We start from the raw sequence: 16,941 nt of genomic DNA on the forward strand, positions 1-16,941 counted from the left end.
TATATACAGTAATTTAATTATATATGAATAAATGATATTTCCATTCAAAACATATCCTAACTGCACTTCAAACTTGTTGTAAAACAGCTGTATAACATTTACAGTAATACTGGCTATAAAATAAATATATGTTTTCAGCAATCAGTATCATCTAAAATTGCTGTATCAGTGCATTCCTAGTTCAAAGCCTCAAAAAGGAGACATTTTTAGCTGCAACTAAACAGTCTCTGGGCATATCTGCTCAAATTAATGCTGCAGTGGTGTGAAATTGGTCATTTTCAGCACTCCTACACTCTTGTAAAAGTAGAAGAGGGTGCCTGAGGTCTATTTTCCCCTCATCACACACAGCTAGCAGCGGGAGGCAGGAAACGCGGCCTGAAAGACTGGACGCGCTATCAGAAGCAGCAATCAGTATCATCTAAAATTTCTGTATCAGTGCATTCCTAGTTCAAAGCCTCAAAAAGGAGACATTTTTAGCTGCAACTAAAGCAGTCTCTGGGCATATCTGCTCAAATTAATGCTGCAGTGGTGTGAAATTGGTCATTTTCAGCACTCCTACACTCTTGTAAAAGTAGAAGAGGGTGCCTGAGGTCTATTTTCCCCTCCTCACACACAGCTAGCAGTGGGAGGCAGGAAGCACAGCCTGAAAGACTCGCTGGACGCGCTATCAGAAGGGGAAGTTCCCGTTCCCATTCGCCGCTTTACAAACCAGATGTTTCATGGCCTGGATCTGGCTTGGATCTGGATCTGGAACAGAGCGATAGTGCCAAATGTACAGTGAGTGCACTTCAAACCGACGCTGTAAGCAAGCGTGCTTCAGATAAATGAGGGAAATCAGGATCGCGTGCTAATGTGTTTGCATTTTTAATAGAGGATAGAGAGACTATGATGCATTCGCTTGCTCTTGAGGCAGGCTTTACACACACGTGCAACCAGGCCACTAGTCGTCTATTGTTGGTGTGAGCAGGTGTGTGAAAGGTGATAACACAGTCTGCTCTGGGGTTCACCAAGGCTGGGGGTTTCACCTGCTCACAAAAACACAGATGCAGGCCACCAGCCGTTAAACCGTTCCACGTAGCTGAAACCAGGTGCAATAACCCAACGCTAGAGCTCTTGGTTTCAGTAAAGATCAAGTTGAAGTCAGTATCGGAATGGTATTCATTAATACAGCTAGGGCTGCATGATTAGCAGGGGGAAAATTCACATTTATGATTTCTGTCATAATGTAATCAATCATACATTTTGTATTTGTATTAATTAGCCATTTTCTGAATTAGTATGGAATAGAATTATACACAGAATGCAAGCAACGTAACAATACTACAACACTCCCATCACATTATATTCACCAAAACTGCAGGTTTACCCTTTCTGTGATGGTGATGGTATGATGGTGTGCATTGTACATTAAATATGATTATTTTAATTATTTTGCAGACTCATATACTTGAATGTTACATTTTAATATTGGAGGGACGGTGAATTAACTTTAGCTTCTTAACTTTAATTTAATATTGCATTTTTGGTACCCTCATGAAAAGAAGTAGACTTTAGCATACTTTTAAAAAGAGTACTTTTGGAAATAATATACTTTAAAATAATATACTTAGAAGCAACTAACTGTATTGTTTTGGACACTTATTTGCATGGTAATTAAAAGAAAATGTATGTTTTTGTTAAACCACTTAAGCAAGACATCTTTATCTGTAATTTCACAATTACTCCCAAAATGTTATAACAAAGTGCACTTTTTAAAAGTTTACTTCCGCGTTAAGAAATATAGTCATGAAAGCATGCTCTCTTTTAAGTACACTCAAGTGGCTTTTTGTTTCATTAATATTATCTGTAACTACAGTTTTTTAATGCACACTTTAAAGATTTGAAGTACACTACAAGTGCACAGTCAATAGAATTAAGCGCACTTCTTTTTCACAAGGTTAGGGACACACCAATATTAAAATTATGCTCGATACTGATAAGCCAGTAATTATTTTCATGTTATAGCTGATAACAATAAATGTCCGATTTTAAAATTCTAAAAACTATTTTTTCTAAATAAATCAACAATAAAATCACACAAAAAAAAACATTGTATTTGCTAAAAGTCAATTTATGCATCACAACATTATAATGTATATTCTTAGATTTTCTAAAAAGTATATTTAACGTGTTATTAAATTATTAGTGTTTTTGAGTGTGTTATTTGACTTAGTGTTATGAAGGCAAAGGTAATCTAAATGTAAAAATAAGGCAATGCACAATTAAATATACAATATTGGATGTTATATACACAGTAACGATGTTTTTTTTTTGTTTTTTTTACAAAAATTAGTTTGAGATCCAACAATAATTGGCTCCCCGCAGTATCACCACAGACGCCCTTTTGAAGACTCCTGTGCTCAACAGGCATGCCTGTGGCTGCTAAAAGCCATTCAAGCTAAAAACGCTTAATTACAGCCGTAATCATAACCTTGACTATTTGATTAGTTCTGCAGCCTTAAATATTTCCTTCCTTAAACATTTTCTTTCTTTCTTTGTGCCATAAAATGATGTCTAATGGCCATCCATACGAAACTGCATCCGAAAGAACTACACAGACTTACGTTCTCTTTTCATTGTCATACCTCGCATGATATTCTAATCAGGGATTTTTTAAATCCCCCAACATACTCAGCCCTCTTGATTTCTGTGCCAGAGAAGTGAGTGGGGGGTGGGGGACTGGGGTGTGGAGAAAAAAAGACAGCATATAGTGAGTTTAAAAGTCACTGGGATTGGTTGTGTAGTTTGGAGGAGCAGTCAAATGGGAGCGTGCATTAATAATGCATGCCTGGCTCAAAGAGCTCTCACACAGGAAACACAGACTGGGGTTCAGATCAGGGTAAAGAGAACAGGCCAAGATAGAGAGAGTGAGAGCGAGAGCGAGAGAGAGAGAGAGAGAGAGAGAGAGAGAGAGACATTACAACAGTAAAAGCTAGGAATCGCTCTGGTTTATTGGATTTTAACCTCACAACTGTATTTTCTCTCATGTTGTGATGTGTTTTTCTTATTCTAGTCTTCAGCTTTTCTTGAAGAACCCATGAAATTGTTTGGTTAATACAGTTTTTTAGTTATGTGTTGACGTATTTCCAGCTAAAACAGGAAGTCTGGGTGAGACACTAAATATTTCACTTGCTAGTCATTTGCAGGTGGTATTGAGGGCGGGGCATTCACATTCTAAAGAGCATCTGATTGGACAAAAATCTGTGTAGTGCAGGATGAGTCATCGTCTTTCAACTTTTAGGAGTGAACTAGCATATAAATTCCTCCAAGCTAATAGACAGGATTAAAAGTCATGGAGTCTTTAAAAGGCAACATCATTGTGTTTTTAGTTTTCCAATCAATGCCATCCAACAATTTTTTTTGTTGTTGTTGAATATCTTGTTTATTTTCTTTCACTATTTCATGTTGACTTTAATTCCATTCCAACTTCAAGTAAAACTTGCTTTATATTATCAGCTTTATACCAAAACTCACCTGGTTCTTCAACAGTAGGTCTTCACTAAAAGGCCTATTGTTCTACAAGATTTGCTGGTCCCTTGGTGAACATTCAACGCTGTCGGTGAGTTTTGAGCTTCTGTAACAAACCATCGACCGTTGACTGTACCCTGAGGGTGGCCAAAAAACTACGTAAGCGGAGCAATCTAGAAACGGATCTGGAAAGAGCTGTATGGGTGTATTAGCCCACTAATGACTGCAATAAACATTCATTGCTGTCGGTGGGTTTCCAATGGACACAACTCACTGATCAATGAATGCAAACTGCGGTGCAAGAACCTCAGTCAAAAACAGAAGGAGGAGTGAAGGGATTTCTGGGTAGAGTCATTTGCATAGTGTTATAAGGACAGCAGCACACCAGCAAAGGGGTAAGGTAAGTCCACCATCTACTTTGTATATCATAATAACAATATGTTTTTGACACTATTCATTCAACTGACACTATTAATCACAGATGAAACATACAGTAGAAATTCTACCGTATTAGCAATATTAGGCAAACAAGAGTGCTATTGTATTGAATACCAGCATGGTTGAGTTTCACCTGTAGACAAAAAGCCACAGGCCGTGCTTCAGGATTGCTCCAAGCAAACACAAATGCTCCAGTTTCCCAAAAACCTTGTTTTGCCTGAGGCGAAGTCCCACCAATGCACTCCCTGTTCCACTTCTGCGCTACATCACTCACAGATCTGGTCTGGATCATTGTGAATATGGATAAATGGAGTGGTGCAAACACCATAAAAACCCCGGATATTCATATTCCATGTGCTTAAAATCATTTGAGACACCTTGAGAACCTCACAGGAACACCCTCGCAACCACCCACAATGCGCTAGCAAGCAAACATCACTCATATCCGCTTTAAAAAATGCGAAAATCCAAGATTGCGGTGCCCATTCAAGAAAAACATGTTTGAACCTGGCTCGCAACATTTCCTGATCCTGATTCTCCTCATCACCAGGGTTATTATTGTTAAAGGGGTCATATGATGCTTTTTTAAAGATCATTATTTTGTGTATTTGGTGTAACAGAATATGTTGACATGCTTTAATGTTCAAAAAACACATTATTTTTCAAATACTGTACATTATTGTAGGTCCTCTATGCCCCGCCTCTCTCAAACGCTTCGTTTTCTAGGGGGGCGTGGCAGAGTCTTAACTTTGATAAAGAATATCTCTTTGGTTTTGAGACTTTAGTCTTTGCAACTTCAGGGATCTTATCTATTCACGAACAGCTTGTAACACTCCAAAGAGAAAGGAAAACTTGAAATCGCATCATATGACCCCTTTAACTAAATCTATTAAAACCCTTTGTGTCAATTGAAATTAAAATAAATATTACATGAAAAACCTAACCTAAATAAAAATGAGAAATGTTGCCTTGGCAACTAACCAAAACCAAAAAAAAAAAAAAAAAAAACTACACTTCAAATAAAAATACATTAAACTTAAATTATAATAAATAAATAAAAATGGGAAAAATACTAAAATAAAAAAAAAATAAATATTAAATAAAATAAAAGTCCATTCAAAATATTAATAAAAACTACAATAGTATATAAATAATACTAAAATAACACTGCTCATCACTCCATTATTTCTATTCCTAAAAAATATGGCTAGCGTAACAAACTCTAGCATAACAAAATGTACTCAGACACTTCAGCAATCACATAGTTCTTCAAGAACCTTCCCAAGATCTTCAGAAAAGAAATATCAGAATGAGAAAATGTTTCGAGCCGGATTTGAATTTGCATTTCCTCAATGAGCACCACAGGGTAACGTTTCACAACATGTGCACAAACTTGCTCTTTTTTGTAAAAGACTTCTTTAAACACACTGACTTTTCCTTTGTATGCAACCAAACACAGGACCGATTCAAAATTCATATAATAGTTCTCAGTGTAGAACAGTGTACTCAGTTACTAAACAGTACTATTGTCTGGTCGGTGGATTGCTTGGTTGTGCTTTGGCTGACCTCTAAAGCCAGTCCAGACTTCTCAGCATCATCATGCTAAAATAAATCTGGCCTGAAATAGATCACAACTCAGCACAAAAACCCACATTAATAAATTAATGCATAAAAATACAACAGTTACCACTGAGGAGCTAGGCAACACCTTTTTCACACTCATGTATGCTGACCTTCCTGCACAAGCAGACAGAGAAACACCCAGCACATTCAGTTCTTGAAAAGATTGTTTCCCCTTTTTTTCAGCAGGAAGAGATAGAATCATCTGGAAACAATCCCAGTGTAATTGCCCTGTTTAGTTTGCTTTACGTGCTGGGAAGTTTCTAACACATCGACATTTTCCAGTCAGCCTAAACCAAGCTTTCGTCTTATTTTTTTTTTCTCTCTTCTCCCCAGTCTCGCTCTTTCTTTTCTCTATTTGTCTTTTACAGTGGAAAGTGTCTGAAGTGCAGGAGGAATACGGCTGGGTTCGTGTCTCTGCTGCCCATATGGAGCTTTTACTATGGTGACCAGACCAAACTGGCACTCTGCTGTGACTCTGAGAGAGAACTGACTCACAGGACTATTATAGCATTAAAACCCACAGCATGCAAACAAACGAAGTCTGGAGAGAGTGCACTGACCACAGTCTTGGCCTCCGATTACTTATTTATTTTTATTTTGCTGCAGAAAACTCACTTAGTTAAAGTGAGAGTTCATCCAGAAATGAACATTCTGTCATCATTGGTTCACCTTCATGTCTTTCCATTAGGGATGTAACGATTAACCGCAAGCCGGTTGAAAATCGATTCAAATATGTGGCGATTCAAATCGGTTGAGATGCTAAACAAATCGCGATTCAGTTAGGTGTAGTTTAAATGAATGTATGTCTTAGGGGAACTTACTGTCTTTAGCCAAGCAATAATAAAAGGACACATTTTATTTATAATTTGTCCTAAATCTAATTTTGTTAAAAAAAAACATGAATCGAATCGAATCGTGAGTTGAGTGAATCGTTACATCCCTACTTTCCACCCTGTATGACTTTCTTTATTTTGTGGAACAGAAGGAAAAATTCAGAAGACTGTGCTAGTCACTCTTTTCCATGCAATTACAACGAATGGGCAAAGCCCATTTTTTAATTAGATGTCTATAGGATTTGTGATTCTTCTGAACTGGAATCATGAGAAAAATGAACAGACCATATTTTATGTTGTTATTCAATAATATTAATTTAAAAAATCATTCAGACTGGTCTTAAAAAGATTTCAAAAGAACTATTCATTTACAAATCAGCCATTGTTACCTCTCTATGAACATAAATGTGCAGAGGAAAGATTTTCTGTGGAATACCACAATACTCTTGTGGAAAAAAGTACACTTTAGCATATTTTTAAAAATAGTATTATGGAAATAATATACCTTAAAAGAATATAATTAAGTGTGAACTGAATGTAATGTTTTCAGACTGCATATCATTTCCAATAAAATTAAAATGTATTATAGTTTAAACTTATATTACATGCAATTACTTAAGAGTGCTTTTTTGAGATATATATATATACACACACATCTTTAAGTCATTTCGTAATTACTTCTACTGTCTTTGAAATATGGTTAAATTGCACTACCAAATGTACTGACAAGCATTTATGATAAACTAAAATATACCGTTATATAATTTATGTTACAACTTGTCATGTCATGCATTTAAATATATTTGTAATTATAAATTAGAAATGATTAAGTTGCATTTTAGTGCATTAAAAATTATATTACATTTAATATTGAATATCAAACTACATTTGCTTTAGTATGTTAGTCAGCACAACAACATAAGTGCATTTTAAAGTATGCCAAAAAGATTATTAAAACAGTGATTTTAAAATGTACTTTAAAGTAAAACTATTGATTTGGCATTAAGTGAACTTTTTAAAAGTGTACTTAAAAATACACTTAAGAATTTAAAAGTACACTTAAGGGGCCTGCTATTTCAGTAATATTACAAGGAGGAAGACACTTAAGTTTTTTGGAAAACATGAGGGGGAGTAAATTATGACAATTTTTGTTTCTATCCTTTTATTCTATTATGTGCATTTGCTGCATTTTCAGTTCAAATCACTGAATATGGATGTGAACTGCACATAAACAGCATAAATGCCAAATTTATTTAGCATTTTATGTAAGCAGAATAGTCAATTTACACAATGTGGGGCAGCATGAAGCATGAAAATCTGTTTTGTTTAATTACATATTGGGCTTCTGTTTCAGATAGCTTGACTATGATACGGGTTAATTAGATCATCACACAGCAGGCTACGTAACACAGAGAGGAAATGCGAGTGTGTGGGTCTGTCATATAAATCAGTGACTCATGCTTGTTACATCCCCGTCTCCCTCACTGAACGCGCTGATGCTACAGGAAGTGACAGGAGAACAGTCTGGCCCATTTCTGGATGACCGGGAAGCACTCCGGCAGCCTGACCCCCAGTCAAACACGACGAGCAAAAGATGCATCAAGCATCAAAAGAAAGTAACATTGTTCCCAACAAACTGTGAACTGGCTCTTCCTATATTCTGAAAGGAAACACACAATGGGGTCTGAGATCACTAGTGAAAATGCTTCTGTTTTGCATTTCTCAAGTTCAAAACCATTTCTCTCATTACAAATCATATTGCCAGCAAATAAAACTGAGTTTTGAATTCCAAAATGTGTTAATATTTCAAACATATTTCTAAAATCAAATTTAAAAAAAATCAGTAACAATATACATTTTTATTATTATTACTATTATTTTGGTCATATGGATCATATTGCCCTTCTTGCTGTCTTAGTAAATATGTACATTTTAATTCATTTAATTTAAGTTTTGGTTGAAAATACATTATTAGAGGTACTTTTAATTTCTCTATATATTTACCGTAATTAAATAAAAAATTATTCTTACTGGCATCATCCTTCCTTTAAGCAAAATCTTCTCTTTTAATCACTTTATATAATTTTTTTGTTACAATTTTATTGTAAAATGCTCATATTTCTACAAAATCCACTGGCTGTGTTTGTAAATCATTTACAACTGATAAGTGGATATATAGAGAAATATCAGAATTACATTCTCTCTTTGTAGCACTTTGTAGTTTCACTAGCTTACAATTGAAACAAGGCCTGTGATGACTAAATGAAACGGTCAACGTTGCTACCTTACTGAAGGCATAATTATATCCCAACGCATATTAAATGTATATTATAGGCTAGTTCATATTATAGCTTGAGCAAAATGCAAATTATTACTGCTTAAACATTAAATGGCTGTTAGAATGTTTAAAATTCTACAAAATAAAAACACTTTTTCTGAATATTATTCTTCAGCTCTTGGTCTGTGAACTTTAGTTTTGCTATGTTTGTTTATTTGTCCATTTGTTTATCTAACTTTATAAATCAAATCCGTTTCAGAAAGGTGCTATAAAAAAATTTACATTATTATTATTAAAAAGCACCTTATCAAACTAGAAAAGACATGTTTCATAAAACAACCCAAAACACATAAATTAAAAGTATGGAAACTTTAAATTAAAAATGCACCTCCGGCCAACTTTTGAAAATAGATAAGAAAGTTCAATGGGGAAAGCAAGAAATGGTGTTTGAGAGAGAAGAAGAGAGAGGGAAGGTATGTGTTTGGCCCTCTTATGTGAGGAACAGAGCCAACTGTCTGCATCTGGGTGCTGAGTTCATGGAGGGTACATGAGGTGCAAAAGCCCTTTATATTCAGCCCGCTGCTCTCTACTGACCCCTTGTGCTTGCCTCAACAACAGCATAACAATAAAACCCACACAAAACTGCATCTGCTCATATAAAACACTGACTTTGTGTCTAGAGTACAAGGAGAAAGTGAGGTAAGATGTGTCAGTGGGTAACATATGTCACCCCTTAATCTAGCAAACTGCTCATAATTATTGTCAGGTGCCCATATATTTAGAATAAGGCCATTATATACAGCTGCATGTGATTGAGAGATGCAAGGGGTACACAAGCGGTTAGCATTTGTATTGCCACAAATAAATAAACTGTGTGTGTGTGTGTGTTCCTTTGCATGCACAGGTCACACAACACAACCCTTGTGCCAGACACAACATCCCAACGGCGAGTGTGGTGACCCTGTCCACAAATCCAAACAAAAACATCTGAGGCCTCCCCGGCTTTAACACAGCACCCAGCGTGCTGACTGGCCCCCTTTCCCCTTAATCCCATTGGTCACGCCAGCCACACACACTGGGGATTGGACGGGGAGCTGGAGTATCCATGGAAACCAGAGGGATGGATCAGGACGTTGACAGGTTGCTCAGATTAAGGGCAGTGCTTTTCTTTTATTTGGGGTTTAGGCCCTACACAACTCTATTAGCACTGAAACTAATGCTGAACTTAGCCTGCAAAACACACATGCCCACACACACACACAGAGAGAGAGAGAGAGAGTGTGTGTTTACTTTGCAACTGGATTTGGATTTCAGACTTGACAGAATGAAGCGGGATGTGCAGTGACAAAAAAAACAAACAAAAAAAAACAATTTAACACCTCAAGTACTACCAAATCAACATGGCTAAAGTAATGTATAGTATATATTGCAATTAAAATTAATGTTGCTGTGCAATTGCCTTTCTATTTAGTTTTGTATTGTTGAGTGGTGCTAAGTTTAGAGTACAGGGTGGTTTTAGGTTCTAAAACACATTTTAGTGTCATTTTATACCTTGAAAAGGGTAAAAAAAAGTTTTTCGAAACAATATACGGTTAAAATGTTACAGGAAAAGACTGTAAAAAATGTTATAGTAAAAACCCTGTTAATAAGTTAACTGAATTATTACTGTACTGTCAACTGTAAATGTAAATGGTTTAACATTGATTTATTTGTAATTTACTATAAAATACTTCATTTGCTAGTAAAACTATGAATTATATAATTTATGGTGAAAATCAATAGAACATTCCCATAAGTCGCTATAAGACACCGCATATATTTATAATGTATTGACATAGTTATTAGAGTATTCACATTTTCATAAACCAGCCAAAAAAAGGTTTAATATTCAGAATATGCCTTTTTAAATAGAATTTCCTAATCCAGCAACACGTTTTTCCACTGAAGCATTTATTGTAAAAGTCTGGGAAGCTATAACCATGACTTTGTTTCCCGGTGGACTGTTAAATGCCTGCACTCCCAGCACTCCCAGCCCCAGATACTGCATAAAGTTTGAATAGCAGTAGCAGTAGAGCTTTTTAATGCCATGTCAGCAACGTGGGCTATTTTCATGGAAAGAACTGAGTTTCACATAAATACAGTAAAATAAAAACAAACAAAAAGAAAAATACAGCCCTTATGATTATGCAAGATGTTTCACATTTACATTTACATTAGAAGATAAAACTTCTAAAATGTTTTCTAGGCCTAGTAAAAATCTTCCTTAAGACCTTAAGTGAGCTTACTGAATAAAAATATTGTCTACTTGGATTAAAAGCAGGACAGTCCAATGGAAATGGACTTTAATGGAAAGGGGGGTCTTGCAGAACATATCGTTGGGTCTTCACCTTTTTGGCAAATGCATGAGTCAATCTTGTGTAGGGTTGCAAAAAGGTGGAAAATTTCCAGTAAATTTCGGAAACATTCCAGAAATTTTGGAAACATTCCAGGATTTTTTTGAATATTCCAGGGATTTTTGGAAAGTTTCCGGAAATTTACCGGAAATGTTCCACCCCTTTGCAACCCTAATCTTGTGCATAAAGTTTGTGGCTTTGAGTAATCAGTATTAGTAGTGATCAACTGGATTGACATCTTTATGGTTAAACACAATATAAATTTGATACAGAATGCAGAAATGCAGACATAAAATAAGTAAAAAGGAATAAACCAAGCTTGAAATGCCAGACCAAGTTAAATGGTTCAATCAGTCAATCAAAACTTTCTTAAATGCACATTCCTGGTCACATCGTGCATTATTCATTGGTGGATATTATTCTAAATATTGTTAGTTTTCATCTTTCAATCTATATCTTTCAATATAAATAAGAATTTGTTCTCCTTTAAAAAAAAAATTCCATGTCATCACAGATTTGGCAAGCTCACAGTCGGTCTGTATCATCATTTCGGTACGTCACAGCCACTTCACCATCTAATCAATTCCTGATAAATAAAATCATATCTTGTCTCAAATATCCAATCTCACCCAGTAACCTGTCAGAGGGCAATGCTAACGTCACCCTTACGTTTACAGCCCATCATGCTTTACCTCATAATTCAATCACAGCCCTCAGTAACAATAGCCCTTTCTCTGGTGTGCTGCTTCAACAGGTCCCTCATGCCTCTTTTCCCTCGTCACAGCTTCCCAGAGGTTTACGTGCAGCAGTCACACAGAGGTCAGCGATGCCTGAACTGAAAATGACCCTTTCCTCTTACAGCCACCACCTGGCACCGCAGCGTACAAATAGAGAGAAGCAGAAGGAGGGGGAAAGACAGAAAGCAACAGAGTCTGTAGAGAATAAAAGAGGAACACTAAAACAGGAAGAAATGTACTTGAGATGAACCTGGACATATAGAGATCTGTGAAAACAATCAATTCAGCCACTTTTAGGCAACTCGACCAAAGTTAGTGAGCTAAAATTAAAATATGTCACTCTGCTGGTTCACATTAAAAAGATATTTCTGATATCGGATATAACTTAGTCTAGTTTAGTTTCTGAAACTATTACAAACACATAAAAAATGGATAATCAGCTATTTAGCATGTTGGCATAATATTTGTAAAAAAAAAATGGCATCTAACATACAAAACCAAACTTTAAATTTGAGTTTGCACAGAGGCAAATTTACGTATTGAAATTCACATATAGAAATAACCAATCAATACACTGTGAAGAATGTTATCCAAGCAATCTAACTGGATAGTCAGTACGAGTGTATTATTATTCATGGAGCCAGCCAAACGATCACAACACAGGTCAGAGGTCAAAACTGGAATACACAATCCTGGAATGCAACACGAAATTCCAAGCTCATTCTGAAAGCAGAAAAATGCTGCCTGCCTAAAGTGATATACAGAAGCCGGAAGGCATCAAATCTTTGGTTGCATTCAATCGTGTAAGATGCTGGTCAGATGTACTCTTCACTGGCAATGATATCTCACAATCCTGAGGTTTGATTATTATTATTATTTCGAAAGAGAACTGCTTTTAGATCAATTTATGTAATGTTACAGCTTGAAGCAAAATTACAGCTTCTTTTGATTTCGGACACAGCAAGTGTTTACAGACTTGATTGAATTGGATTGGAGGATGCGTCATTGCATTTCACTCAGCAAATGTTGTAATTACAAGTATGGCAAACACAAACACAACACAACATTTATATCTGCACAAATACATGTTAAGCAACATTTTGTTTGTTGAACCACAGTGCAAAGCAATGGATTGGCGATGATAGGAAGCCCCCTGGTGGACATTTGATGTTGACGCATTATAACCTGGGTTGACAGCCACACAGGCATCAAATAGTGATATTTCTTAACTTAGAAATCTATCATAAATTCCTTTTAATGTTTTTTATTAAAAACGAGCATAGCAAAAGTAAATTAATCAACAACAAAAAAAGAGAACTATAGTTTGATCTAACCCACACTTTACAAATCCTTTGTTTAAAAATAAATTGACCTTACCTTGCTCCTCTGCATCCAATAGATCACCACAGAAACCTGCATTGAGAAAATCATAAAATTATATACAGTTTGCATACAGTTATACATGTAGACACAGAATGTCTCATACACACAACAAAACAGACATATGAAACATACTTTGTTTAAAAAATATATATTAAAAAATAAAAAGAAAATTGTGTATATATATATATATATATACACACAGTATATATAAACCACATCTGACTGCCAGCCACATGAGAGGTTAGCCTTCACCCTTCACTCTTCTATACAAGCCAAAGGTGGAAGGCGAATGACCTTGGGCTGTGTGACATTAAAAGGGTCCATTAGCATAGCAATGGCTCTGCATATCACCTCAGCTTCCTGGCATTAGGTTGCAGTCTACACAACATGACCCAGTAAGATGCTCTTTCCTTCTGCCTTTGGGCAAAAGATCATCAGACAGCCCTCTGAGATCAAACAACTGAATTTTATGGCTCTAATCTCTCCTACCTATGCCAATTATGTGTCGATAAGAAACCCGTCCCATCTCTAACTCTCGCCGCATTTGCTGAGTTGTGGAGTAAAACAATGATTTCATTTAGATTAGAAAAACTAAAAAAAAACTATGGTGGCATGGATATTTTAATTTATGGCAACCTGTTACATCACATGCAATTATGAACCACCTGGCTCTAGATTCCAAGCAAATTTACACTTTATCAAACAAAGAGGGTGAAGATACTTATTATATAAAGCCATATTGTGATAGAAGCCCCAATGTGTAAAGACTGGTTTGAATGCCTTTATTGATTGGCTGTTTACAAACCTTAGAGAATAAGAACAAGTGACCTGACTGACGCCACTGTATTTGACATCTGGGGTCTCCTGGGACATTTAATGCAGCTACAAGGAAGAATGGCTTTATGGTTGGGGGTTTGAAGGACAAGAGAGAAACAGCTCATTCAATTGTCACAGGCTAATTTTCTCTGTCCAACACCTTCAAAAAATAGGTGGTACTATTCACCTGTTGTGTTAGCTGGCATATTTTTTAAATCACAGACACACTTGTAACTATTTGACAATCCTGATGTAATTAGGTGTAACATATGCAAATGGATTATTTGAAATCTTTAATTCTCTAGAGCTGCATTGATCAGACTATAATTCAACTAAAAAAAAATACAAAATTACATTAAAAGAATTGATCCTCTCAACATACTGGCATCATTTATTCACCCTCAAGTCATTCCAAACCCTTACGATTTCATTTGCTGAACACAAAAGAACTTTAGCAGAAAAGCTGCTCTTTTCCATAGTTCAAACGTGAATGGGAACTGATACTGTCGAGCTCCAAAAATGATGAAAACACCATAAAAGTGCAAAAAGTCCACAATGCGATACGTGCACTTCCAAGGACAGACTGAAATTTTAAACAAATAAATAAATAAATTATATAATTCATCATTAAAAATTCCCCTCTGCCATAACTCTCAACATGTCCACACATATTCAAATATAGCACGGCTGCTGTGACATCAGACCATGGCGATTCTTGACCTGCTACAATGCATTTTGTAGGTTTATTTTTGTCTTTTCTGGAGTATGAGAGCCTCGGTTCCTATTCACCTTTATTATATGGAAAAGAGTCTTAAGGACATCCTTTAAAAAGTTTAAAACATTTTGTGTTCCATGCAAGAAAGAAAGTCATACATGTTTGGAAAGACATGAGGGTGAGTAAATGATAACAGAATTTTCTGTTTTATTGTTCTAGTCCAAGGCATAATGGTACAATCAGGCCATACTCTTTGAATGCAACTTCAATTTAAACTGAAATAAATAAATAAATACTTTTTTAAGACTTGAATGTGGGTGGTGTGGTGTGGGTACAGATAAGGAGGCTGTTTAGATAAAGTTGTAATGTGGCCTCAAATTCCTAAATGATTCTAGAGTTTGCTGGGTGGGGGTGCAGGTTTCCCCAAGTTCAAAAGTTCACATTTTACAAGCACTTAAAGACCAGTGACCCATGTCCAAATAAAAACTTTCCTGTTGTTGACCCCTTTCCTCCTAAAATCTCTCCTTCTGTATTTATTTCTCGCCGAAAACAGAAAAAAAGAAAGATAGAAACACAATCTTCATCCTTCCTACTATAAATAGCCTACGGTAAGTGGTACATTAGGCTATACAAAATTATTAGTTATGGGATCATTTTAAATTAGCGGCAAAGGGAAAAAGACACTTAAAGATTTCTTAAGTTATCTGTTACGGGTAAACTCGATGAATCAAATGACATAACAATCACCATTATAATAAAATTGAATTTAATTGAATTAAAAGAAAAACATATCTTACCATTGGCTGTCGTCCCAAAATGTTTCTTGGAAAAGTCAACCCCGTGTATTTTATCCACCATATCTCTTGTTTTTTTCCTTAAAGTTGCACTCTCTCTGTTTTGCCGTTCATGCCACGTTTAAAATGAACAAGTCCACTGCTTACGGGATCAAACTTCCATCATTTCTGCTGCTGCCTCCGTGCGCTCAGAGCCCCACCAGCGTGCCGCGAGGGTGGGCGTGGTTATCTGCGCTCCGCAGCCAATCACCGCAACCCGTCGATGACGTAACAGGAATACACGCTGCTAGGACGTTAGCGTTTAAAACCTATATTACCATAAAAACTGGGATGTATAATAGAAATGTATGTATTTCATCTGCTTTTCAGAATGACATATTGTAATGTAAAAAAGAATACATTATGCAATTTTTTTATTAGAAAATTAAACATTTTCCTAAAACCAAATTCCTTACATTTTATAAATTACTTTCAATTATAACCCTTTTGGAGCAAAGCAAAAACAAAAACGCGCTTTAATGTGTTCAAAGTAATTGTCTAAAAGTTAATGTTGTAATATTTCTTGCTCCTGTGGCTTTAAATAAAAAACAAAATACAAATAGATAAGGTCACAGCTGTAATGCAACAAGCATATTAACACAACCAAGTGAACACTAACAAAACTAACAGAGAATATGAAGACTTCTTACAAACATGATGTATGTAATGTAACATAATGGATGATGCTGCACTGTGTTTGTAACAAATGTAGGCCTATGTCACATAAACAAATGCCTTCGATAACTGGAAACAGTGTGTGTAATATCTCTGCCCAAGTTATGTAATGTTTTATATGCAAACACATTTTCTCTCTCTGTCTATAGCACCCCCTACTGGTGTATTTGGGGCGTACAACTCACTTAAATGGGCTGATCTGATGAGGAATGGGCTAATAATTGATCGCAGGTGTTGCAGGTTACCGCGAGTCTTCAAAAACTCTCAGTTTGTGACTATTCAAAGAAGGAAAGATTGAATGAAATGCGGTGTGTGATATTGTGGGTGTTGAAGAAATAAGTGGTTGTTGAGAAAGTTTTTTTTTTCTCGTTTGAAAGCAGAGCTTGAAGGAATACACTTCGAAATGAGTTCATAGCTCTATGCTACTGGCTGTCCTCAAGCCTCGTCTTCTCGGGAGATTCTTGAATTTTAAATTAGTCTCTAAAAACGCCCATTCAGTGTTGTCAGAAACGCAAAGACGAGCAATATGTTTGTGTGATACCCGAAAACGATTTATTTAAAAGGTTCTTTCATGGAAGAAACGCAGGTAGTTGGGAGCGAATCGGTCCAAGTAAAGTTAATTAAATAAATACTGGTATTTTCAGCTAAACGTATTCGTGTGTGTGTGTGTGTGAGTGTGAGTGTGAGTGTGTGTGTGAGTGTGTGTGTGT

The 16,941-nt window shown here is 36.0% G+C and overlaps 1 protein-coding gene across 1 annotated transcript in view; it reads right to left on the reverse strand.

Annotated features, from left to right (window-relative positions):
- The window catches only part of LOC107678448 (nuclear receptor subfamily 6 group A member 1-A-like), a 102,475-nt gene extending 86,773 nt beyond the window's left edge, over positions 1 to 15,702 (reverse strand). The window contains exons 1-2 of the mRNA XM_016473722.1: positions 15,521 to 15,702; positions 13,187 to 13,222 (exon numbers count right to left, since the gene is read on the reverse strand). Of these exons, the coding sequence (XP_016329208.1) occupies positions 13,187 to 13,222; positions 15,521 to 15,581 (97 nt within the window). The 5' untranslated portion in view covers positions 15,582 to 15,702. The remainder of the gene's footprint in view (positions 1 to 13,186; positions 13,223 to 15,520) is intronic.
- Between the last annotated feature and the right edge of the window lie 1,239 nt (positions 15,703 to 16,941).

The sequence above is a fragment of the Sinocyclocheilus anshuiensis genome, unplaced genomic scaffold (genome assembly GCF_001515605.1).
Source record: "Sinocyclocheilus anshuiensis isolate Anshui unplaced genomic scaffold, SAMN03320099.WGS_v1.1 scaffold112, whole genome shotgun sequence".
Lineage (NCBI taxonomy): Eukaryota > Metazoa > Chordata > Actinopteri > Cypriniformes > Cyprinidae > Sinocyclocheilus > Sinocyclocheilus anshuiensis.